Source organism: Heteronotia binoei, chromosome 15 (assembly GCF_032191835.1).
Source record: "Heteronotia binoei isolate CCM8104 ecotype False Entrance Well chromosome 15, APGP_CSIRO_Hbin_v1, whole genome shotgun sequence".
In the NCBI taxonomy this organism is placed as follows: domain Eukaryota; kingdom Metazoa; phylum Chordata; class Lepidosauria; order Squamata; family Gekkonidae; genus Heteronotia; species Heteronotia binoei.
In genome coordinates, this window is record NC_083237.1 from 26,734,768 (window position 1) to 26,758,620 (window position 23,853).

At 45.2% G+C, this 23,853-nt stretch overlaps 2 protein-coding genes across 11 annotated transcripts in view; one reads left to right on the forward strand and one right to left on the reverse strand.

Moving 5' to 3' along the window:
• The first annotated feature begins 1,857 nt into the window (after window positions 1–1,857).
• Window positions 1,858–18,317, forward strand: TMEM150B (transmembrane protein 150B). Of its 4 annotated transcripts, none has more exons than XM_060256217.1 (7): window positions 1,858–1,954; window positions 11,573–11,650; window positions 12,522–12,581; window positions 14,593–14,660; window positions 15,386–15,513; window positions 15,624–15,801; window positions 16,887–18,317. In XM_060256217.1, the coding sequence occupies exons 2-7, from the start codon at window positions 11,586–11,588 to the stop codon at window positions 17,084–17,086; spliced, it is 699 nt and encodes a 232-aa protein (XP_060112200.1). In that variant the 5' UTR covers window positions 1,858–1,954; window positions 11,573–11,585; the 3' UTR covers window positions 17,087–18,317. The 4 variants fall into 4 exon arrangements, with proteins under 4 accessions (XP_060112200.1, XP_060112199.1, XP_060112202.1 ...); XM_060256216.1 differs by lacking the exon at window positions 1,858–1,954 and adding an exon at window positions 11,259–11,315; XM_060256219.1 differs by lacking the exon at window positions 1,858–1,954 and adding an exon at window positions 11,259–11,315 and having other exon boundaries at window positions 15,624–15,678.
• A 4,410-nt stretch (window positions 18,318–22,727) lies between these two features.
• BRSK1 (BR serine/threonine kinase 1) overlaps window positions 22,728–23,853 on the reverse strand; it is a 45,793-nt gene continuing 44,667 nt past the window's right edge. For 3 of the 7 annotated variants that reach the window (XM_060256087.1, XM_060256086.1, XM_060256090.1), the window contains one exon: window positions 22,729–23,673. In XM_060256087.1, the coding sequence (XP_060112070.1) occupies window positions 23,489–23,673 (185 nt within the window). In that variant the 3' untranslated portion in view covers window positions 22,729–23,488. Of the gene's footprint in view, window positions 23,674–23,853 lie in introns of all 7 variants that reach the window. The other 4 variants (XM_060256091.1, XM_060256088.1, XM_060256092.1 and 1 more) reach the window with 3 other exon arrangements.

Genomic DNA, 23,853 nt, shown 5'->3' on the forward strand with positions numbered 1-23,853 from the left:
GAAATGGCAGAGTACTTCAGTAGCCATTCTGTAAGAAATCTCTCTCTGGCTGTTGCATACTTTGACAGTAGAAAAATTGGAGGGGGAGGGGGGCGGTGTTCGCCCACTGCCATTTTTTAATCTTGAGTATTTTATAGACCTTTGAGCCATCTGGGTATGTTAAATTATGTTAAATTATTGAACTGTAGAATGCTTTTATTGTTTTATCTGTAATTTTAATCTGTTGTGAGCTGCCCTGAGCCCTGTGTGCAGGGAAGGGCAGGATAAAAATTCAAATAATAGATTAGACAGATAGAGATATGGGACAATGCAGCAACCACTGCCGAAGGACAGACACAAAAACGCTGGTCTGGAGTTATTTTATGGAAATGACCCTTCATTTAGTCTGTTGGCAGCTCATTGCAACATGTGATTATATATGACGGCCTCAGTTTTGGGACTGCCAGCGTATTGAGATAGTGAGGCAGATCAAATTTAGTAGAATAGTTAATTCCCAGATGGAGCAGGGAACATTTCTATGTAGCATTTTCTTGGAGGGAATCCCAGTCCTGTTTAAGCAGTTTCTGTATAAGTAATGCTTGTCTTTCTTGATTTCCATAAACCTAACTGGTTTATTTCTATATCCATAGTTCTATTCCATTTTGACCAACAGTGCTCATGGGCTACTATAAAGGCAAGGAAGGAAAGCACTAAGCATCTTGCACAAAAATGATCCTTATAAGTATGGATAGTTCCATATCTGCAGAGTGGCCATACGTATTGCTAAGTGAGTGTTAAACCACACATGATGCTGGAAAGGAAGGGGAACTTAAGAGTCACTCTCCTCCATTTCATGATTCCACCCCACTCTGGATCCAAGTTGGGCTTCATGCAGCCACTATGTCGTAAACAGGGCTTACAACAGAAAAAGCCCAGCAGGAATTCATTTGCATATTAGGCCACACACCTCTGACACCAAGCCAGCTGGAACTGTGTTTCTGCTCAAAAAAAGCCCTAGTTGTAAAGAAAAATGCCCTGGAGGCATAGTCATGGATCTTCTAACATCTGGTCTGGACTTTAGGATTGCCAGCTAAGGGTTAGGAAATCCATGGAAATTTGGGATTGCAACCTGAAGAAGCCAGGGCTTGGGGAGGGGAAGGACCTGAGCAGGGTACAATGTCCTGCAAATTAGCCATTTTCTCCAGGTAACTGATCTCTGTAATTTTGGGAGATCTCCAGACTCCACCTGGAGGCAGGCAACCCTTGGTCTGTTTTGACCCCTAGCTATTCCAAATCTACCTTCCTGCTAGGGGGAAATCACCCAGATAAGGCTTTTTGTCTGTTGATCGCCTATTCATCAGACAGTGCCTTGGGGCCAGAACTATCTGGAGTCACTCTCTGCTATCCAGGCTCTATAGAAAACTGGTGCTGCCCAGCAAGAAGGGCCTGTAATAACTCCTTGAAAACTGGAATATCTTTCTCTCCCTGCTGCCTTTCTTAAACCGCCCCCCTCCCCAACAACACATTATTTCCCTAGGAGTGAAGCAAGGAGCCAGACATCTACCTTCGGGAGCTCATTGCAATCATTTCCTGGGCCAGGTTCAGAATATATACCAGTTGACCATCCCTGTACTACAAGATGACTGAACAGTTGCATCTCTTATCACCAAGTACTAAAGAGGTGGATCACACCCTATGCAGGCAGCTGTGGTATGCACTGTGTTTCTTTGGTTTGTCTTGGCTTCTGAATATTGAATGTTGGAGGGGTGGCCGATACACCCTTTGCTAATATAAAATCCAAGGCCAGATGACTTCAGCAGCTAGTCAAGATCCTGGGCCTGAAGGATGGAATTCCAAAGGAGCACCTAAGACCTGGCTTTGGAGCCCCGGCAACACAGGAGAAACCATGCAAAGAGATCCATGAGTTTAAAGGGGAAGGAGAGCTATCCAGTGACCACAAGCTCACAGCTTTCTGGTAAGGCATCTTGCAATTTTGGGAACACAAACAGGATATAGCATTTGCTCTTATCCAGGAGGAAAGAACTAAACAATTAAAGTAATTCCTGCATGCTAATTACATGTATTCTAATAGTTCCTATCTACTAGGGACTTTCCTTGTTTTCTAATATCTACCCCTACAAAAACTCTCCCTCTTATTTGGAAAGGCATCCCCTAAAGACAACGAAGCTATTGAATCACTGTGGTATAGTGGCAGTCCCAGGATCAAATTTCCATTCTGCCATGGAAGCTCAGTAGGTGACTTTGGACCCAGTCACTCACTTTCAGTCACTAACCTACCTCACAGAGTTGTTGTGAAAATAAAATTGAGGAAAGGACAATGAGGTGAACTACTCCCACTGAGGAGAATGGTGGAGTATAAATGAAGTCAGGGGTGGCCAACGGTAGCTCTTCAGATGCTTTTTTGCCTACAACTCCCATCAGCCCCAGCCATTGGCCATACTGGCTGGAGCTGATGGGAGTTGTAGGCAAAAAACATCTGGAGAGCTACTGTTGGCCACCTCTAATAAATTGGGAGCATCTTTATTTGTTTTTTGTTAGTATGTGTGCAACTGCAAGAAACTGCTCTTGTTTCCCTTCTGTGCTTTTCCCCATATCTGCCTTTGCAGACAGTAAATATTATTGAATGTGCCTAAATTTCAGCTAGCTCAGTACAGTCAGACTTGTCAGCAATTGAGCTAGGGATGTCAATTTTGGATTGGGAACATTCTGGTAAATTTAGGAATGGAGCTTAGGGAGATCAGGGTTTGGGGAGGAAACCTCACCAGGGGATAATAGAGTCCATTCTCCGATTTAGCCATCCTCTCTGGCAGGACTGTTCTCTGTTGTTTGGAGATCAGTTGTAATTCTGGGAGCCTTCCAGGCCCCACCTGGAGGGTGGCAACCCTGGATGAACAGCTTGCTAAATGTTCTTAAAGGGCTCCAGAGGGTTGGAAAGCAGGCTATAAATTTAAGAGAAAAACAAAACTTTTTCTCTCTTAAGAGCAGGAGCAGAACAGACAATTGTTAGAATACCTGAACAGGGCAGGTGGAAAAGTGCTTTCAGCAGTTCATAACCAGCTAGGACTGCGGGTGTTACTAGTACACAAGAGTCCACCTGTTTCCATCTATGCCATTTTGTAGTCTATGGGTTATATCCTACCAGCTTTTTAACTCGGTCTCACCTGCTTCTGATCCTCATTGGAGCCAGCATTCCACATGGGTTTTGTCTGCAGTTCCCACAATCCTGGACAGGGCCAGCCCTGCCACTAGGCAAACTAGGCGATTGCCTAGGGCACCAACCTTGGCACCCCCATGTGACTCAGTGATGTTATAATTGGGGGGGGGGGGGGAGAGCCAGAAGTTAGCCTTGTTTAGGGTGCCAGATAGTCTAGGGCTGGCCCTGTTCCTGGTCATAGGCTTTTTTGCAGGGATGGGCTCCTGCTCTTGCCAGTGGAATAGCTGGTAGGATTCAACCCTATATTACACTACAAGCATGATTGCCTTATTGGGAAATAAAGGAATTGTTTGTGAAAATTGCTTCCCCCGCTTCCATTCCAGTAAGAATGTAACTTGGGAGTGTGACTTGCCAAGCTACCAGCATTCTGCCTCAGTCTTCTTTTCTTCTGTTAACCTCACTTTCACTCAATCGCAAAACCATTCCCTTCTTAAAAATATACTCTGCAATATCTCTTTTTGTCTGTTGTTTAAGGTGAAACTTCTGTCATCTGTCTCCAGTATTAATTGCTCTATCACCAAGTTTTCTGGAACCACTTATTCTACACCTGGAGGTGACCATAAATGCTAATTGCCTTCCAGTAATGTCTGGTGCGGGGTGGGGGGGGGCGGTACTCAAAGATAGCAGCTGGCCGCTATCTTACCTGGACTTTGTACCAGCCTGTACTGGCTTACTTTCATTCTTTCCCTCACCTTTTGCAAAATCCAGCCTGTATTAAAATGTGCCCTGTAGCCATACAAAAGAGATCCCTTATTTCATTAAAGAGCATTTGTGGTTGTTTGAAAGAATATTGGGTTATTAAAGAAATGGCCTACCATACATAGATAGCCTGGGCTTAAGCAGAGTTGATCTTGGATAGGTGACCACCAAGGAATACCAGGGTCATGGCACGGAGGCAGGCAACAACAAACTACCTCTGAATGTCTCTTGCCTCATAAACCCCGTGGGGTCACTATAAGTCCACTGTGACTTGATGGCAAAAAACAGCAACAAAAGAAATAGCAAGGGTGATATAGATATAGGTTTAGCAAACATTTCCCATGTATATATGCTAAATTATTCCCTCTAACTAGAATGGAAGTCTGCAGTATGTTAGCATCCTCTACTGGATATCCAAGTAGCCCCATAGTGCACAGTGGTAAAGTTGCAGTACTGCAGTCCGAGCTCTCTGTTCATGACCTGAGTTAAATTCCTGGCGGAAGCTGAGTTCAGGTAGCTGGCTCAAGCTTGACTCAGCCTTCCATCCTTCTGAGGTTGATAAAATGAATACCCAGCTTGTTGGGGGGGGAAGTGTAGATGACCGGGAAGGACAATGGCAAACCATCCCATAAAAAAATCTGCCGTGAAAATGTTGTGATGCGATGTCACCCCAGAGTCAGAAACAACTGGTGCTTGCACAAACCTTTACCTTTTTACTGGATATCCAAGGAAGCAACAGAAATCTCATCTAGCCAACAGCCAATGAGAAATGAAGAGCAAGCCCTTTCCTCAATCTCTAAAGAAGAAGAAGAATACCCTCCCACCAAGGAGGAATTACAGTCATCGAGACCTGCAGCATCAGAGTCACTCTCTCTTTTCTAGGATCTCAGCAAGATAACTAAGTTCTCTCAGAAATATTCCATAGATAGAAAAAAAAAATTCTAAATGCCCCTTGTAAGATTTGTTACCCTTATGCAGTAAAAGGTGGCTTAAAGACAAAGTAGTATGTGGGTTGGATCCATCCAGCTTTTCTGCTGGTGAGAAAGGGAGGAAACAGGTGTCCTCTTGGGCACCTAAAACGGCTCTCCCGGGAGTCATAGGCTCTGCATGGCCAAAAGCCACCTGGGATGGGAAGCTGTAGTAAGGAGGAGATTGAGCAAAAAACGCTAGCTGGATCGGACCCCATATCTCACAGGCAGCTGTTTCTAGGACTATAATTTTGTTTGACTGAATCTTCCCAAGCCCCTTTTGCACAAAACTGTAGGAGCTGAACACAGGGTTGCCAGGTCTGTGTTGGAGACTTAGGTGGTGGATCTGGGAGAGGGCAGGGTTTGGGGAAGGGAGAAGCCTCAGCATAGTACAGTGCTGTGCCATAGAGTCCACCTTCCGAAGCAGCCATTTTCTCCAGGGGAACTGATCTCTGCCAGCTGAAGATCAGTTGTAAAAACGGGAGATCTCCAGGCCCCACCTGAAGGCTGGTAACCCTAACACAAATATGGAAGATATACTTGTAAATATCTCTCATGAAGGTCTGCTTGCTGCTTCAGGCATTCAGTATACTTCAAGGCACAGAGAAAAACTTTAATCAGTCTCTCCTACTGCTACTGGTGATCTGATTTTGAGTCCTCCGCACCTGTTCTAAAGTTAACAACAACCAATAGGATTGTGAATTCTGGTCCTAGTGACTTGGTTTGGATTTATATCAGTGATCTGATTCCTTAATGTGGTTCCCCACTGTGCTAATTTTCTTCTTTGACAAAGCATCTCCTCCCCAAAGCAAGTAGCCAGTCCTGACTTTCCTACATTGGAGGAGATGGTGCTCAAAACAAACACCTCTTGGCATCTGGCCTCCTTCATACAGGATTCTTGGCTTGCAGTTCCCCAATATTTTGTGAGTGGCTTCAGCACCCCACTGCCATTGTGTGGTGGTGCCAACTTCATTCTTAGAATTCTGAAATTGCTCTCAGGCTCACCAAGATTGGGAACCTTTGTCATATGAGCATATATGAACATATGAAGCTGCCTTATACTGAATCAGACCCTCAGTCAATCAAAGTCAGTATTGTCTACTCAGACTGACAGCAGCTCTCAAGCTGAGGTTTTTCACGGCTATTTGCCTGGACCCTTTTTAGTTGGAGATGCCAGGGACTGAACCTGGGACCTAGATGCTCTACCACTGAGCTACCATCCCACATACTTGTTACCCTGCGTGTAATTCACCCTTATACTGGGACTTGTTATCCTACATAATTATCACTCTGTGACTAATTCACCCCAATATTGGGTTGTCCTACATAATTGTCACCCTGTCCCCCAATATCAGGGACCATTGTCCTAATTGTTCCCTTGTGATTAATTCTCCCCAATATTTTGTCCTACATAATTTTGTCCCATGACTAATTCACCCCAATACTCAAGAAGTGACAGTATGCTCATTTCTACTCTGTGAAAACTTTCGGCGACTAGTTTCTATACTTCAACAGATGTCTACCTGAGCCATTTGTTGGAGGCATGCATCTTGCAGATATCACAAAATCACACAAGTCTTTAAGCCACAGCCAGCTTCATGCATAATAAAGCATGCTACTGCCATCTTTTGATCCATGGGTTGTAAAATGTTACAAGAGCATCCATTTACCTGGGGCAACCCTGGAAGGTATGGGATTAACTCCAGATGCTTCCATTCAGAATTCCTATCAAAGGCTTGTTTTTTTCGTGTCTCCAGGGAAGTTGCAGGCCATCAGTAGTCTGATTTGATATTCCACCAGGACAGACAGATTTTAAATTGTTATCCATAAATGACAAAGAACACCCACTCTTTTTGTTGTTGTTGTTCCTTGCTTGTCAACAGCAGCTCCATTTTGTGGGACATAAGCTTGGGAAACTTGCATAGAGAGCCACACCAATCATGTGCCAAGCCTCCCGTGGGTGCTGTATCAGGAAAATACCATGGCACAATAATCACAGGGGTCAACTGTAGGAGGGGCTGTATGTGCTGATACCAACCAGTCTACCCTTTCATTTACAGTCACGCCCTTACTTAGTTAGGCCTTTCTCAAACCATATTTGACTTAACCAGGGCTTTTTTTTTGAGCAGGAACACAGTTCTGGCTGGCTTGGCACCAGGGGTGTGGCCTAATATGCAAATAAGTTCCTGTTGGGCTTTTTCTACAAACAAAGCCCTGGACTTAACTGCAACCATTGTCCTGTACAGTTTCACCACTTCCTATTAAAACATCCTTGAGACATTTTTACTGATTTCCATTATCGCCTTCAGTGCTGGACTGAGTCTATTTCTGTCAATACAATACAGAGTACTGTGGCACCTGAGAGGTTAACAGATTTGTTGTGATGCCTGCTTTGTCAAGCTTGATTCCAGTGTAGCAGCACAGAGACCAATAAGATTTTCCAGGATTTAAGCAGTAAAGAGCCAAAGCTTTGAGGTAGGGTTGTCTGCAGTGTTCCCTCTAAGCCGAGTTAGTGTGATAGCTCACAGATTTTTAGCCTCCAGCTCACACATTTTTGTCTTAGCTCAGGAAAATTGGCCCCAGAGCACACTAATTTATGCAGTAGCTCACAACTTTAATACCAGTAGGTCACAAAGTTGAATTTTTGCTCACAGGACTCTGCAGCTTAGAGGGAACATTGGTTGTCAGGTGAGTCCTGGAGATCTCCTGCTTTTACAACTGATCTCCAGTGGACAGAGATCAGCTGCTCTGGAGGGTGGACTCTATGGCATTATAGCATGCTGAGGTGAGGCCCCTCCTCCACCCCAAACCCTGCCCTCTTTGGGATGCACCCCCAAATTCTCCAGGTATTTTCCAACACAGACCTGGTAACTCTACTCTGAGGAAGGGTACAGGGTTTCCGGGTCCGACTCAGGAAATATCTGGGGATTTTGGGAGTGGAGCCAGGAGACTTTGGGGGTAGAGCCAGGAGCCAGGGGTTGACAAGCACAGTTGAACTCCCAAAGGAGTTCTGGTGATCACATTTAAAGAAACCACATGCCTTTAAAATGTTTTTCCTCCAATTGGAAATAATGAAACTAGGGCTGCCAAGTTCCTGAGCCGGGCAGGGGTTCTCCCGCTCTGGAAGTTCCCAACCTGCCGGCCCATATTGGGCTGGTGGGGAGATCCTCCTCCAACATAACTGGTGCAATGATGTCATTCGGAAGTGCCATCATTGCACTGGCAACGTCACATGCTGGCCACTCCAGGAGCGTCCAGGAAAACTCTATGGTTTTCCTGGATGTTCCTGCAATTTGGGAGGAAAACTCTATAGTACACAAATTGCTAGAGCATCCAGGAAAACCCTAGAGTTTTCCTGGATGCTTCTAGAGCGGCTGGTGCACGACATTGCCGGCGCAATGACAGCACTTTCGAGTGACGGCATCGTGCTGCACGTGTAAAGCATATAAGTCCCCTGACAAAGCCTGTGGGGGACTTAGCAACCGTAAATGAAGGATAGGGGCATCTTCTTCTTTTTGAAACTCGGGGGGTGTTTTGAGGAGAAGGACTGGATGCTATACTGAAAATCTGGTGCTTCTGCCTAAAAAAATCAGACCCCCCCAATACCCACTAATCAATTCTCCATTATACCCTATGGGAATCAGTCTCAGGGTATAATGGAGTGCCCAGCAGACATTTCCCTCCCCCCACCCTGCTTTCTGATAGCCCAGAAGGTGGTGAGGGCCTCCAAACCATGGGCTCTCCTTTCCCCACCTGGGGATTAGCAACCCTGCTACCAACAGACCTTGTTGGGATATAATGCCATGCTGCGTACTCTCCAAAGCAGCCATTTTCTCCAGGGAAGCTGATCTCTGTCTGGATCGGTTGTAATTCTGGGAGGTCTCCAGGCCCTACCTGTTGGTTGGCAATGCTAGTACAGACAGTGAGGGAGAGTGAGAAAAGTAATTACATAGTACGTTCCAGAGATAAGTACTCAACATCTGTTATGCAGTGGAAGACAAGAGCCTGTCCAAAGGGTAAATGATCCTATCAGACTGGGAGTCGAATTCTACATGCTTTTGATGAATTAGCAAAGCAGGTCGATGTGCATAAATCTCTTGACAAAGAACAACGGCTTCCTTTAAAGACCCACCTATTCACAGCCTCCACTGAAACTTTAGTGTAAAATTTGTCATTTTTCATAAATAAGAAGTTTTAATGAGAGGTTCCAGCAAAAGGCAGCTGAATAGGAATTCATATGCATATTAGATCATATAAGTCCCAATAGAACCTGTGAGTGGCTAGCTCACTGCAGAAAACAACTTCCCCTTGTATCTGTGGATCTGTGCACTATCAGTGGATTTCAGGCTGAGAAAGCACCAGACTGCATCTAAATGTCACTGCTCAACCAGTGAGTGTCCCAAATGAAGATGACACACTAACCACTAGGCCACACAGGCTTTGTATTGGTTATGGAAAGTGCCATCAGGTTGCAGCTGACTTATGGCAACCCTGTAGGGTTTTCAAGGCCAGAGATGAACAGAAGTGGTTTGCATTTTGCCTGCCTTTGTGTAGTGACCTTGGGGCTTCGTTGGAGGTTTCCCATCCAAGTGCTGACCAGAGCCAGCCTGGATGCTTGGCTTCTGAGATCTGCTGAGATTAGGTAGCCTGGACTATCCAGGTCAGGGTTTTGTAATACAAAATCAAATATTGACTATAAATATTTAATAACATAATCAAATGCAGTATCTTGACAATATGTTATAACCATAACTATAATTGCATTAATGTGAAGATTAGTTACAGCCAAGGGATAGTAATAATAGTAATAATATTTAATTTATATCCCACCCTCCCCGCCGAAGCAGTAGAATGTTTCCTACAGGAGATTTTATTTTTCTAGTTTTCATTGCAAGTACTAAGAAAAAATTCAGATCATATGACCTTAGTGGGTATGAATTCTCAGTATTCATGTATTTAAAACTACGGTTTGCTGGACCTGGTGAAATGGTGACTTTCCCAGCCATAGACATAGCGTGAGAGGGGAATTTTGAGGACTGGTGATAAGGCTACCATCTAGTGACAAAAAAAGAAGCTGCATTGTAAGAATTATTTCTTGTTCAAAAAAGTTTCAGAAGTTCAACCAGGTTGGTCTGCAGTAGAAAAGCTCAAGTAAGAGTCCAGTAGCACATTAGAGACCAACATTTCCAGGGTCAAAGTTTTCGAGAGTCAAAAGTGGCTTCATCAGAAACTTACCTTGAGTGTCTCTGCAAGAAATCTGCATGGAAAATACTGACTGTTCATCTAAACCAGATCAAACTTGCTTAACGTAAAAGCCACATAGAATAAATACCAGATGTTTGAAAGCCCAAGACATCAGTTTTTTGAGAGCTGGAAGGAAGGAAGGTATAGGAGGGAGGGAGAGGTGGAAAGAAAGCAACTTTAAATGAACTCTCCAAGCTGCCAGTTGACTTGGCTTAGAGAAGAGATTTAAAGAAAGAAATGATTTCTCCAAGCTGGCCGAAGGGGCGATGGGGGCTTTTGAGAGCTGCACAATATATGTGAAAGAGCCAGATGTGGCTCCTGAGCTGCAGTTTGGACACCCCTGGTCTAAAGCAACCAGTGAATTCTAATCACACTTCCCCTCTGAGCCACAGGGTGGGCTGGTCCAGGTCATTTAAAATATGGTCACAATTGCAAAAAGTTTTATTTAGGCTGGTTGTGGAGCCCAGCCAACAAAACAGATGTAGAGAGAGGAAAAGAAGAAGCCAAGCATGAAAAACATTTGCAGTCTGTGATAGAGCAAAAGACATCTTACCCAGGGTATCAGACCTCCAAGGGGAAGATGCTAGACCTGGAATACAATGTTTCTCTAATGATAGCAATTTGTTTATTCAAGGCAGTTGTGGAAATCATTCATGCCCTCCAGCTGTTATGTCAAATTAACCATTGAAAGGTTTATCTAGGGTATGGGGTACCATAAATGGTGCTCCTTGGGAACAAAAGTCACCCATTAATTATGCCATCATGCTGCCCTTTGCCCAGTGTCAGAGTTAGGGTGGGACGATCAAAAAGCACTGCTGGAACACAACACTTTCTACCCTCTAGAGAAAACAACAGGTTCCTGAATGTGTGGGCAGATAATCCCCAGGTAAGGAAGATTCTATGTTGCATGGCACCAAAGACAGAAGGAGGCAAAAGATGAACTGGAAAATCCAGAGCTGACTTCCAGACAGCATGGGAGCCAAGTCTGTCTACGAATTTCCCCCCTGCAAGATCCCCCTCACTACTACAAAGGTGACCTTTTGCTTTAATTCTTAACAGGAGCCTTTCCTGCTGGGAGCTGGCTGAATGGGAGGCGTGGCCACAAGGTTTTATGTATACCCTCAGGGGAACTTGCTTTATTATCAAAGTAGAAGTTCTCTGGAGAGATGGGGCCTTGCCTTTGATAACAGGTAGACCCAGCAGAGTTCTGGTTTGTAAGTCTAACTGAGGTTCCCACAAATCCTGGCTCTAGTTGCCCACAAGATTTATATCTTATCCATTCTGCTGGGATCTTATTTGACCAAACCCCTCAAGGTCACAAAGCAACACTTGAAGGCAACAGATCTGGTTGCTTCTCGGCTTTAGCCCCATCTCATTTCCCAGTGAACTCTGGAATCCTGCCCTACAGACCTCTTTTTGATGCTCTCCTTTTCTTTTTTGTCTCCAGGTCTTCTGCCACCATGTGGGTCTGGGCTTTGCTTCCAGTGCTCCTAGCTGTAGGGGGTAGTGTCGGCTTCTGGGTTGTGTGAGTAATCCAAAGAAGGGGACTGGTTGGCTTTGAAGGGGCAACTAGATTTTGGCCTCTCTCTGGGACTGGTTGGATAGGATATTGAAGAAATGGGATGTGTCAGCTCAGATTTGGAAATTGTGCACTCTGTATGTTAGCAAAAAATTCCCCTGGAGAAGAAATTCACCAGGTAGAGGCTGGTGTGTCAATCTTGGCTGATGGAGAAAAATAGGATGTGGATGTGAGCATTGTTAACACACTGTCATATGATCATCATTATTATTACTTTACCGGATGATGGGCAGTTGTCTGTTTTTTTAAAGTGCACTGAATTATTCAGGAGTGTAGCTGCTTTGTTCTGAAGTAGGCAGCAGAACAAAGTCTGAGCCCAGTGTGTATGCACACAAAAGTTGACACCCAGAATAAAACTTTGTTGTCCTTAAAGGTGTCACTGGACTCAAAACTTTGTTCCAATGAATTATGTCCTTTGGGTTTTTCTGCTCATTTTCATGGCATTTGAATGCTTTATTTTAACAAAACAAGAATCTGCAGCTGCATATCTGAAAGTGCTCAATCTTCACTTTGCCCTCGGCATTCTAAGCTCAATCAGTGGCCTGAGGAAACATTCACTCTTAGCCCAAATCTGTCAAACAGAGCTAATAATACTGGCCTGTTTTCTTGGGTCACTGTAAAGACAAATGTGTGTAAAGTGCTTAAAATTCTTTAAAGTGCTATATAAATTCTGCATGTTGAAAGCAGGCTGTTTGCCTATCAGCTCAGTTTGTGCCTATGTTTTTAAAGTACCTTACATCTTTAGAAAGCAGATAAAATGGAACTATTAATACAGGATTTTTTTTTAAGCTGTCTTATGTGATTTCTGTTTCCTTAGGTATGTCATGGCAGTTGCAAATGGCTCTGTAAATATCACAGAAAGCTTTCCATACATCAGGTATGTTTGATTGTTGGTAGGAAGTGCCATCAGGTAGCAGTTAAGTTACAGCAATCCTGTAGGGTTTTCAGGACAAGAGGTGGTTTGCTGTTTTCTATCTCTGCATATCATAACCTGAGTTCGATCCTTACAGAAGCTGAGTTCAGGTAGCCGGCTCAAGGTTGACTCCGCCTTCCATCCTTCTGAGTTCGGTAAAATGAGTAACCAGCTTGCTGGGGGGAAAAGTGTAGATGACTGGGGAAGGCAATGGCAAATTACCCTGTAACAAAAAGTCTGCCAAGAAAACATCATGATGTGATGTCACCCCATGGGTCAGTAATGACTCTGTGCTTGCTCTCTGTCCTTTACCTCTGCATAGAAACCCTGTGCTTTCTTGTTGTCTCCCATCCAAGAACTAACCAGGGTGGTTGACTCTGCTTAGCTTCTGACTAGATTGGGCTAGCCTACATAGGTCAGCCAGCTCAGGGTTGGGAAATACCTGGAGATTTTTTTGAGGAGGAAGGGGGGAGCCTGGAGAGGATGGGTTTGGAGAAGGGAGGGATCTTCACAGGGTATAATGCCACAGAGTCCACCCTCCAGTGCAGCCAGTTCTTCCAGGGAAACTAATCTCTGCAGTCTGGAGATCAATTAGAATAGCAGGAGATCTCCAGATGCCACCTGGAGGGTAGCAACCCTATCTTATTAAGGTCATCTTTAAGAGGCACTGCTCCAGGTTTCCTACATTCAATATTAATTGTCATCAAAGAGCAGGGGCCTCCTATGTGGTCGCCCCAACCTTAACGTATCTTTCCCAATGGGTATGCTTATATTTTTTGTTCCTTATGTAAGTTATGCTTACACAATATTTTCTCGTTTGTAAAAGCCTTTTGAGTATGCGAAGTGAAAAAGATGAATACTTGAAGCCAGTTTGATGTTGGAGGAGGGGTTATTTATTTATTTGCATTAACAGTTTTTAGTGAGCTAGGAAGTGACTTTAAAAATATTATAAGCAATTATGGAAAGGCAGGATGAAACATGTCACCAATAGATTCAAATTGGATTTCTGTCTTTGGGATAAATGCAAATAGGGACCTGCATCAGGAAATCTGGCGCCAGACCTCGCTGGTTGCCAGGCATGGCTCACTACCATATAGCCTGGTTACCAGCTTCCTTTTTCCGGACAGCTGGATTTGGCTTTGGATTTCTAATCAGCTGCCCAGCCAGTTACAGGAGGGAGACAGATGGGGGACTTGCCTCTTTGACTGTCAGAAAATTGGTCCCAGTTATCATATTAGTCCTGAAAAGGCACAGAGACAGCAAGAATTGAAAGGCAGGCCGAAGCTCCAGTAGGGCAGCTGCCAGTGTTTCTAGCAGGGCCCACTACCACCCACCAGTGCGCAATTCCCCTGCCTGCCCACCACCCATGCTCTTGGCCACCTGCATCATCATGGGACCAGCTGGTGGGGATTCTGGGGAAGGACACACGGGTGGGCCATTGGGAAGGGACCTGTGGATTGGTGGGTAGAGGGGCATGGTGGGAGGCAGGGGAGGAAGTCTGAACACTGCTTGTGGCTCCCAAAAACTGGGAATTGGCCTTGGGCAGTGGTGTTGAGAAGGGCGGGGGGCTGCAGGAAGGAGGAGGTCTAGAGTCAGCTCCAAAGAGCCAGTTTGGTGTAGTGGTTAAGTGCACAGACTTTAATCTGGAAGAGCTGGGTTTGATTCCCCACTCCTCCTCCACATGCAGCTGGGCAAGCTAGAGTTCTCTCAGAGCTGTTCTCTCAAGAGCAGTTCTCAAAAGTGCTCTCTCAGCCCAGCCGACCTCACAGGGTGTTTTCTGTGGGGAGGGGAAGGGAAGGAGATTTTAAGCCACTCTGAGACTCCGAGTCTCTCTTTCTCACCGCCTCTCCCAGTGACTTGCATACCAAGTTGACTCTGTTGATGGTGGCAGGGAGTGGAAGATGATTCAGAGCCAGAGTCTAATTTTAGTACCAGATGCATGAAATTTGCCAATGCTCTGTCTCTCTCTGTCCAGCACTTGCGGGTCCTACCCACCACAAAGCTGCATTTTCGGTCAAGTCCTGAATATAGGAGCCTTATTAGGTAAGTCTGCTCTCCTATCAGCTGGTTTGGGGTAGGGTTGCTAGCCTCCAGGTGGCTCCTGGAGATCTTCTACTATTATAATTGATCTCCAGATGACCAAGATCAGTTCCCCTGGAGAAAATGGTTGCTTGGAGGGTAGGCTCTGTGGCATTATGCCCCCCTGAGGTCTCCCTCCCCAACCCCGCCCTCTCAAGCTTCCAGCGCCCAAATTTCTAGCTATTTCCCAACCCAGAACTGAGAATCCTACTTAGCAGGGCTTTTTTTTTGTAGCAGGAACTCCTTTGCATATTAGGCCACACACCCCTGATGTAGCCCTGGATTGATGTAGCCAATCCTTCTGGAGCTTACAATAGGCCCTGTACTAAGAGCCCTGTAAGCTCTTGGAGGATTGGCTACATTAGGGGTGTGAAGCCTAATATGCGAAGGAGTTACATGCAAAGAAGAGAGCCCATCAGGGACTGTGGCTTTTCCATGTGTCCCACCTGTCCTGCTTTTCTGTCCTGGGACTTTTCCTAATGCCTTCAGGAAATCAGCATTCAAATGATATTGGGATACACTGTCTAAGGTTTTAATTCTCTGAGGTTCAGCTCCCTTACCAGAATTTTTTTAAAAATGAATCTCCAGGGATTTCCCAAACTGGAGCTGGCAACCCTATGTCTTAGGGACAGCAGTGGGTTGTTGCTGGCACAGTCATCCATTTAATCTTGGCCTTCTCTCTCTCCCAGGTGTGGTCATCTGTTGTCTGAAATACCAGCAGTTGAGGGATTATGGCTGTAACTCACATTTAAACCTAGCAGGGCTTATTGCCGGCCTATTTTGCGCTCTTGGCTCATCTGTTGTTGGCAACTTTCAGGTAGGAGCAGAGACAAGCCTATAGGAATATGCAAGAAGCGAGGATACTGCCTGCCTACTTGGGGGGAGTTGCTGTTCTGACCACCTATTCCATTGTCTTTACCATTGCAGCAATATAACCAACTGGAAACCCATTTGTTTGGTGCCTTCTTGGCCTTTGTGGTGGGTATCCTTTATTTCTGGATCCAAGCAGTTCTGACCTATCAGGCAAAGCCGAGACATGGAGGATCGTGGATTGGGCCTCTCAGGTTCTGCCTCAGTGCTTGCGGCACTGCCCTGCTCATTGCCAGTATCCTGAACTCATGAAGATGGGGGAGGCAAAGGGAGGTGTGCATTCTTATGCAGGTGGGTCTGGGGCTAGTTGAGGGCTGGAAGGACAGGTTTTGCTAGGGTTTCCAAACTCTGACTTGCAATGGAACACCAGATGAATTCCCCTGAGGAAAACAGGTGCATTGGGGGCAGGGTAGGTTCTGAGGCATTACATCCTGCCATCTCTAGTAGAGATACCAGCCTCCAGGTGGGACCTGGGGATCCCTTGGAATCTCCAGACTTCAGAGATCAGTGCCTGTGGCTGCTTTGGAAGGTGGGCTCTATGGCATAGTACCCCACTGAAGTCCCTGTCAGTCTTCCCTCTAAGCCGAGTTAGTGTGAGCTAGCGCACAGATTTTTAGCCTCCAGCACACACATTTTTGTCTTAGTTCAGGAAGGATGACCCCAGAACATAATAATTTATGCAGTAGCTCACAACCTTAATGCCAGTAGCTCACTAAGTAGAATTTTTGCTCACAAGACCCTGCAGCTTAGAGGGAATATTGGTCCCTGTCCTCCCCAGACTCCATCCCCAAATCTCTGAGTTTCTCAATTCGGATCTGGCAACTCCCTACCACCCAACCCATTGGTGGCCAAGATGACGACCATAGATTTATACCTCGCTTTCTCTCTGAATCAAAGTCTCAGCTTACAATCTCTTTTATGTTCCTCCCCCACGACAGACACCCTAAGGTAGGTGGGGCTGAGAAAGCTCTCACAGAAGCTGCCCTTTCAAAGACAACTCTGAGAGCTATGGCTAACCCAAGGCCATTCCAGCAGCTGCAAGTGGAGGAGTGGGGAATCAAATCTAGTTCTCCTAGATAAGAGTCGGCGCACTTAACCACTGCACCAAACTGGGACCTGGCAGCCCTACTTCCCGGAGATGGCAGGCCTAGTTCTTGTTGTTCCAGTTTTTTGTTTAGGAACACTGTGTATTTCAGATCCTGTGCGAAACTAGGAAAGCATTCCATGTCGTTAGGCATTTAAATGGCTAGGGTCCCTTCCACCCCGCTCCTCTTTTAGAGTGACATGCAGTGGTTCCAGACCTTGACTCCTCAACTCCAGCATGTGCTCTCTTCAGTCTGGGACTGGACTCCGAGTCGGCCTACTGTGAATGGGCCCTGGCCATGGATCTGTTCCTGCTCTTTGGCCTTTTTGCTGTGGATTTCTGGCATGTGGGCTCTTGCTCAGTCCACGTGCAATACTGCATGGTGAATCGAGAAATCCTGGACATTCAGGCATCAACTCAGACTCTATCGCTTTGATAACACCATGGAGAGAAAGGATTGTTGTGAACCTGTCTGCTTGGATGGATTTCCACACCAGCTTTGCTGGTAGAACTGATTATTCCCTGCCATGTCCTTTCTTTGGCAGGCAAAGTAGTCCTTCTTGGGGGGAGGCATGGGACCCTTGGTGGACAGCCCAGATATGTCCTTTTGTCTCTTTGGAAAGTCTCCTCCACTATGACTCCCCCTGTCAGACCAAATCTCCTCTGCCCCTGAACAGAACTATGGATTTCCTTTGTAAAATGCACTGGGCCCTTCCTGCTGAGAATGCCAGCTTTTTGATTCTTCTCAGAAATGGATCCACCAGCCACTTTTTCTACTTGACTTCTGGGGAAAAAAAACATTTTTAAAGTATCTGTTTTATTTTGCCATTAGCATCTTCTTACTGGTGACAGCAAAAGGCCCTAGTTTTTATATCACCCACTCCCATCCTACTGTATGAAATACAGGGCAGTGGAAGGATCCATTATCAGTCTTCCATATGTGTGTTGCCATTCGATGTATCCTTCCACCTGTGGAGCCTTCTCTTTTCTACCTCATGGATGGATCTAGAAAGAACTCTTGTGGTGTAGATGGATATAAAGCAGCTATTTCTCCATCTACTCCCTCCATTATAATATAGATTTAATGTGTGAGGCAGGAGGAAAAGATTCCAGTGAGACTTTCCCCCACAAGCCGGAATGCATTGAATGGAAGTTGGTGCCATGTTACTGCAACTGTGGTCTGACCGTACTCTTATGCCAGTTAAAAAGCAGCTGGCACTCTCTACCTCACACTCCAAGGGTGGCTTGTTGACACCATCCTGTGTGGGGAAAGATAATAGTGTCCTAAAACTCAGGCCTAAAAGACCAATTCTTTCCCCTGTGTGCATACTGCTGTATGGGGGCACCTCAAAATACTTTCCTGTCATAAACTGTAGTGCTACGTCCTTGTGTGAGAAAGTTTGTGCTGTCCTCGTTTTTCCTATCCTGTGATGAACAGGGGAGGGTAGGGGTAAAGGAAAATTGACTATCTTAGGTGAGATAGATTCCAAGACTTCTCTTATAGTTTCCCATTATGGCACTGCTAAATCTGAATTTCTCAACAAAGGGAAGACTTACTCCCCTTCAGATTTTAACTAGTTTTCTTGCTATAAATTCTTCCTGCGCAGTCTCTCTCTCTCTTTTTTGTGGGGGGAGAATAAAAATCTTGGCTTCTCACCATCTGCTAATTCTGTCCACAGAAGAGTGTATTTTGTTGCCACAAAACCACACAGTTGGTGTTGTGAGAATATGACAGCAATCTAGCTTCTGGTGCAGTACTTCTCAAGTGTTTGTTGACGTGTGTTTTGTAGAGAGTGGGAAGACGGCGGGCCTGTCTCTTTCAGAAAGCGTAGGTGATGGGCAGCCTGAAATCAGTTGGCAGCTGTCCTGGAAAAAGAGAATCCAGCAAGGACGATGGTATTTGGGACAAGCAGAGAAAAGATTTCCAGGTAGGATGTAGTGGAGGAATAAAGGCAAGGGGATTCTGTCCCCACAGAAAGGAATATGATTGGTTTCTGGTGACTACACAGTTTATGAGGTAGCAGCAGCAGCCACCAAAGGGAATTAACCAGGACAGGTCTGGTTCCAAGGGTACTGAGTCCATGCAAAATGACGGTGGTGTCTAAATCCAAAAGGGCGCTTGTATACTTTTTCCCTCTTACATGCAGACAAAAGTGCTTATCACTCCAGCTCATCCTCTCATGCTTGGGCACTGCACACCCACCAGCTCCCATTCTGTCACACTTACCACTGTCGTGTCTACAACTCATTCACAACTTACTCTGTGCACAGAGCAGTCAGACTTTGTGTGAATGGCCCACTCAACACCACCTATCTTGCTTGTACGTAAACATGCAAAGAATACCCACACCCCGCTCTTTTGCTGTATGCATGCTCACTCATAGCTTCTTCTATCTGTCGCATTTCATTTGTGGGAATCTCTTCCTTGTGGTTTCTTATCCTATTCCTTCTCTGGGTTGGGTGCGGAGGGGAGGTCAAGTGACATTTGGATGGAAAGGAATTACAGCATTCACTCTGCTGTGGGTCCTCTATCTAGATCTTAGCAGAGCAGTATGGGATAAAGCCATGAGCCAAAATTCCCAATGTAACACAAAAATTGGGCTTTGCGCCCTTCCTCGTATGCATACATACATTGAAGATAACCTACCCACATTTTGCATATGCTCACAGCATTTCGTAGCATTTCTTTCCATCTCACAAATATGCAGCAGCTAAGCATGTACCCCTGCATCTCTCCATCCATCATCCACTTGCAAAACACATCACACTTGTTCTCCTCCACACAGCGTGGCCAACTCCTATGCTCATAAACCCACAGGGCATGGGACACCTACTCAGCTACGCACAATATTCACCTGGCAGAGTCTTTGTTTCACATACATTCATACATACTATCGGATCCGCGCAGTGTCCACATACCTTCTAAGGATGGTAGCTCAGTAAAAGCACTAGGGGAGAGAACCCCAGGAAGGGGTGTTGGAGCGACACCACAGCTTTCACTTATGGGCCAAGGCTGCTAAAGACAGGACCAGCTCCAAATTATTGTATATCTGGAACCATCTCACAGACCATCCATGCTTCAGCGCTTGCCTGGATCAACCAGAACTCCCTCACCATGAATGGAAAGCGGTGGTTCCCACTTTGCAGACAAGAAGCAGTACCTCCCAAACATTGACCGGAAATGACACGAGGTGGATCCGGGCAGCCAGGGAACATTTCAGTGATTGATTGTATTTTTTTTTTCTGAGCAATAATTAGACCCCAGAGATGACATGAAATAGGAAGGGTTGGATGGTTGCAGGGAGGGAGGGAAGAGAAAAGCAAGGGCATATGTGTGATAAGATTGGGTTCACAAAAAGGAGAGAGGACAGATGGACACGGGGCCAGAAGATGAGATGGGACTGGGGTGGGGCTACATACAATTATCTCCTGTTCATGTGCACGCCCGCATGCGCCATCGTCCACATCCAGCAGTGTCACTCCCACCAGGGAGAGGAGAGTCACCCAGAGCCACTGAGGAAGGAAAGGAGGTTGGAGGGAAGGAAGAAGCAGGATTGCTTTTGTAGATTTCCACCACAATTCGTATTGCTCAACGGCAGTCTCAAGACCTTGAGTCCACCAGAGCTGCCAGCCCTCTAGACAGATTCATCCCTTGCCTACTCCCACATTCAAAAGAATACATGTAAGAGGCTTGATTGGAACAGGTATGCTGCTAGTGCTACTATCCTATATCAGCACCTTGCCTGGCTTCCTAGCCCTCCCCCTCCCCTTCCCGCAAGCCCTTCTGGGCTCCATCTCTGTTGATATCTGTGACTCCAGTCCATTTTCCACCACAAATGCTGCCCATGGGATCAAAAGGAATCCTGCCTCCAGGTCTGTGGTAATTATATTGCGGGTGGTGTCTGCATTTAGAGGGCTAGGTTGGGTAACATGAGGCTCCTCTGCCTTCCATCTGAGACACAGCACTTTTGAAAACCCAGTGCAGTGGTCGCCGCCTCCTCCTCCCTCCCATCAGAATGCCTTGTGCAGATGGATGCAGAGTGTTGGGGGGGGGGGGACTTGGGGGACAGGGAGGGGGAGAGATGAGTCATGTTACCCACTCAGAGTTCTGACAGGGTTGCTAAAATTACACGAAACAGAGCCAGTTAGAAGAAGAGTTTAAAATCAGCAGGTAAATAACATCCTTTGGAATTTTGCAAAGCAGCTGATGGAATTTTAAAAATGCCAATTACTTAATCGGGGAGGGGGAGTGTCACTGGGAGCAGGAATAGAATAGGATATTATTTTACTGAAATGCATCTTATATTCCTTTTAAAACAAATTAGTGGTTAAATAATTTGACAAGATGTCCTTAGTAAAATAATAATTTGCCTATTAAAAGTGTGAGAGAAAGTAATTTAAAACCTGTTCTTGCTTGTTTTGCTTACACAATGCATGATGTTCTAACCTCTGGAAGAGGGCTGGTATAAGCTAAAGATCATGTGACATCTTTTAAAAAATATGAAAAGAGAATTCTCTACAGTGGAGTGAGATGCAATTTTAATAAGCACATATTTGATGGGTACAAGGTTGCTAATTGTTAATTACCCCTTCCCCAACACACAAGTTATCTGTTCTCACTTTCCCTCTCTGTAGCACAACACTTGCATAGGAATCACTAAGACCTTTCAGCAACCATTTTCATCTCCACTGTAGGATTGCTTCCACACACAACCACTTAGTTGGGAATAGCCATAAATTATTGACTATGTTTTAACCAAATGCCAACCTACTACATTCCAGTGTCTTCCCTGTTATCCTCCTGCCTTTTTGCAGACCTGATTTGTGCAGTTTAAAAAAACAACAACATAAAGAGCAATTGCAGCTCCATGCTGCCTAGTGTGGCTAGTCAAAGCATGATTAACGTTTGGCCTTTTTCTTCCTTTCCTTCCACTTGCAGCTTAATCAACTGTTATCAGATTGTGGGGGAGGGGGGCAAGATTAAGTAGTGCTTTTCACTTTGCAACCAAAGCTACTCAATTTTTTATTATCATTACAGTGCTATTCAGGGGTGAAATTCTAGCAGGAGCTCCTTTGCATATTAGGCCACCCCCCCCCCCCGATGTAGTCAATCCTCCAAAAGCTTACAGGGCTCTTTTTTGTAAGCTCTTGGAGGACTGGCTACATAAGGGGTGTGTGGCCTAATATGCAAAGGAGCTCCTGCTAGAATTCCACTCTTGGTGCTGTTATAAAACTGTGATAATAAAAATTACATAACCTATCCTTCTTGACTACAAAGTTAAAAGGCAGTATTTAAGCTGGTCCTGCCACTGCCCTCCCCCCACAAGTGCAAGGAATGCTGCAGCCAGGGAATGGAACTGATAAGGTTGTAAACAAAGGAAGAAAAGTAACTCCACAGGGAGAAGCAGGACCTTTGCTGAATGGAACTTAATGCCTAGTAAACATTTAGTAGGATCTTGGTTGTGAGGATAGAAAGCATTGCTGTATTTCCATGAGAATATAGTGCTATATGAAGTGCTGTGTGGAACCACGTTTCAATTCCGCATGCAGCTGATTGTGGAAAAGGAATGCCTGAGCCCATGAGAGGTGATGGATTATACAAGTGTGACACTATAAGAATTGGGTTTAATCAAAACGGAGCATCCACACCAAGTTAGAATCCAGAACCCAGTTTTTAAAAAAGAAACTATAACCATGTTGTGCTATAGAGGTTTTGCAAACTCCAAGACTGGTCATTTTTCATATTGCTGACTGTTCTGTCACTGAATGGGCACACACACTTCCTCCCCCGCACCCCTTTCCCAAATTAAGAAATTTACATTTTATAAACTGAATTATTTTTAGTTTCAGAATGTTTAGGTAAATGTGGTTTTAACTACATTTTTCTATCCTTGTCATTTTATTAAACTTACAAAATGCTGGCTTTCAATAAATACTTTAATATAATCACAACTGTGTCCATTTTGGCTCCGCATTTGAAAATCAGATTTTTTTTTAATATTGGCTTTGGGAGAGATTTTTTTTTTTTACATTTTGGAAGAGGTTTTTATTAATGTTCTAATATTTTAAATTCCATCTTGTTCAGCAATAGTGCTTTTTTCATTAAAAAACAAAAGAATTGCCCCTGATTTCTGGAAACAGGAAAACTAAAAGAAGAAAAATAGGAAGGGACAGGGTTGGGTGCCAGAAACCTTTGAATTTCTCACTCAAGCAAACTTCCTACTAGCTCTGTCTCGTGATTTTAGTGGGTTCTGCCAAGATGCCATGAGTAGGTTGGCCTCCTACAGGCCACAGAAGGAACGGCAGAAGAAAGAAGATGTCTCCTAATTGGACTAACTGAAATCAGGAGAGAGTCTATGAAAAGGACTGAAGTAAATAAAGACGCTCCCCCCTTCCCTCCCTCGCTCCCTCCCAAACCAAAGGAATCAGAGTAAACATCCCAGCCCCCACCGGCTCCTGCCCGGCTTCTCTCCTCCTCCTCCAGGTTTGTTTTGTTTCTGTCCACCATCTTCTTGCAATTGTACTCTCCCCTCCCCTTTTGTTCTTTTTCTGGATTTGTGGTGTTCTTTTTTTTCTGTTTTGTTCTTAATTATTTACAAGTTCACAGTATGGGCTGCTCCCAAGATGGCAACTTTTCCGCCCAGGGGTGAGACGAGCTTCTTAAACTTAAACCACCCCCCCCTTCCCCTTTGTGTCTTTGGTGGGGCCTTGACCCATCCGTGCCTTGAGTTCATTGGCTCCATCTGCCCTGCTGGGGCGGCTCTAGCGATTCCCAGGGGCACGGAGTTTGCACTCCTAGCTGCTCTGGCTCCCGGCTGCCCCTGCGCTGCCCCGGTTGTCACGGCTGCTGTGGGGACGGGGGTGGCGGTTGCTGGACTTGAGTCCCATTGGATGAGACCAGCTTCTTGTCCTTAGAGCCACGTCGATGGTGCTCAGAGGAGACGTCGGATTCAGAGCGCCGAGATGTTTGGCAGCTGCGGGTTGGGGTACATGGCAAGCGGCACAGTTGCCCGTTCTTCTCATCTGGAGTTGGAGACAGAAGAACAAACCATGTGAATTTCACAAACGGGTATCACTTAGTTATACTCTGAATACTTTTTTTTTTTTTTAAAAATGCTTCTCTTCTGGTTTTTATTCATGTCATTAGAGTGGCCTTTTACTATTTACCCGATAGTTAATAATTAGAAATGTCTTACTACCATT

Bases quoted from the DNA above. Each gene is read 5' to 3' on its own strand.
- TMEM150B (XM_060256217.1), top strand. From the start codon at position 11,586: ATGTGGGTCTGGGCTTTGCTTCCAGTGCTCCTAGCTGTAGGGGGTAGT. The intron at 11,651-12,521 runs GTGAGTAATCCA...CTGTTTCCTTAG, and splicing joins AGTGTCGGCTTCTGGGTTGT to GTATGTCATGGCAGTTGCAA. The intron at 15,514-15,623 runs GTAGGAGCAGAG...TTACCATTGCAG, and splicing joins CTGTTGTTGGCAACTTTCAG to CAATATAACCAACTGGAAAC.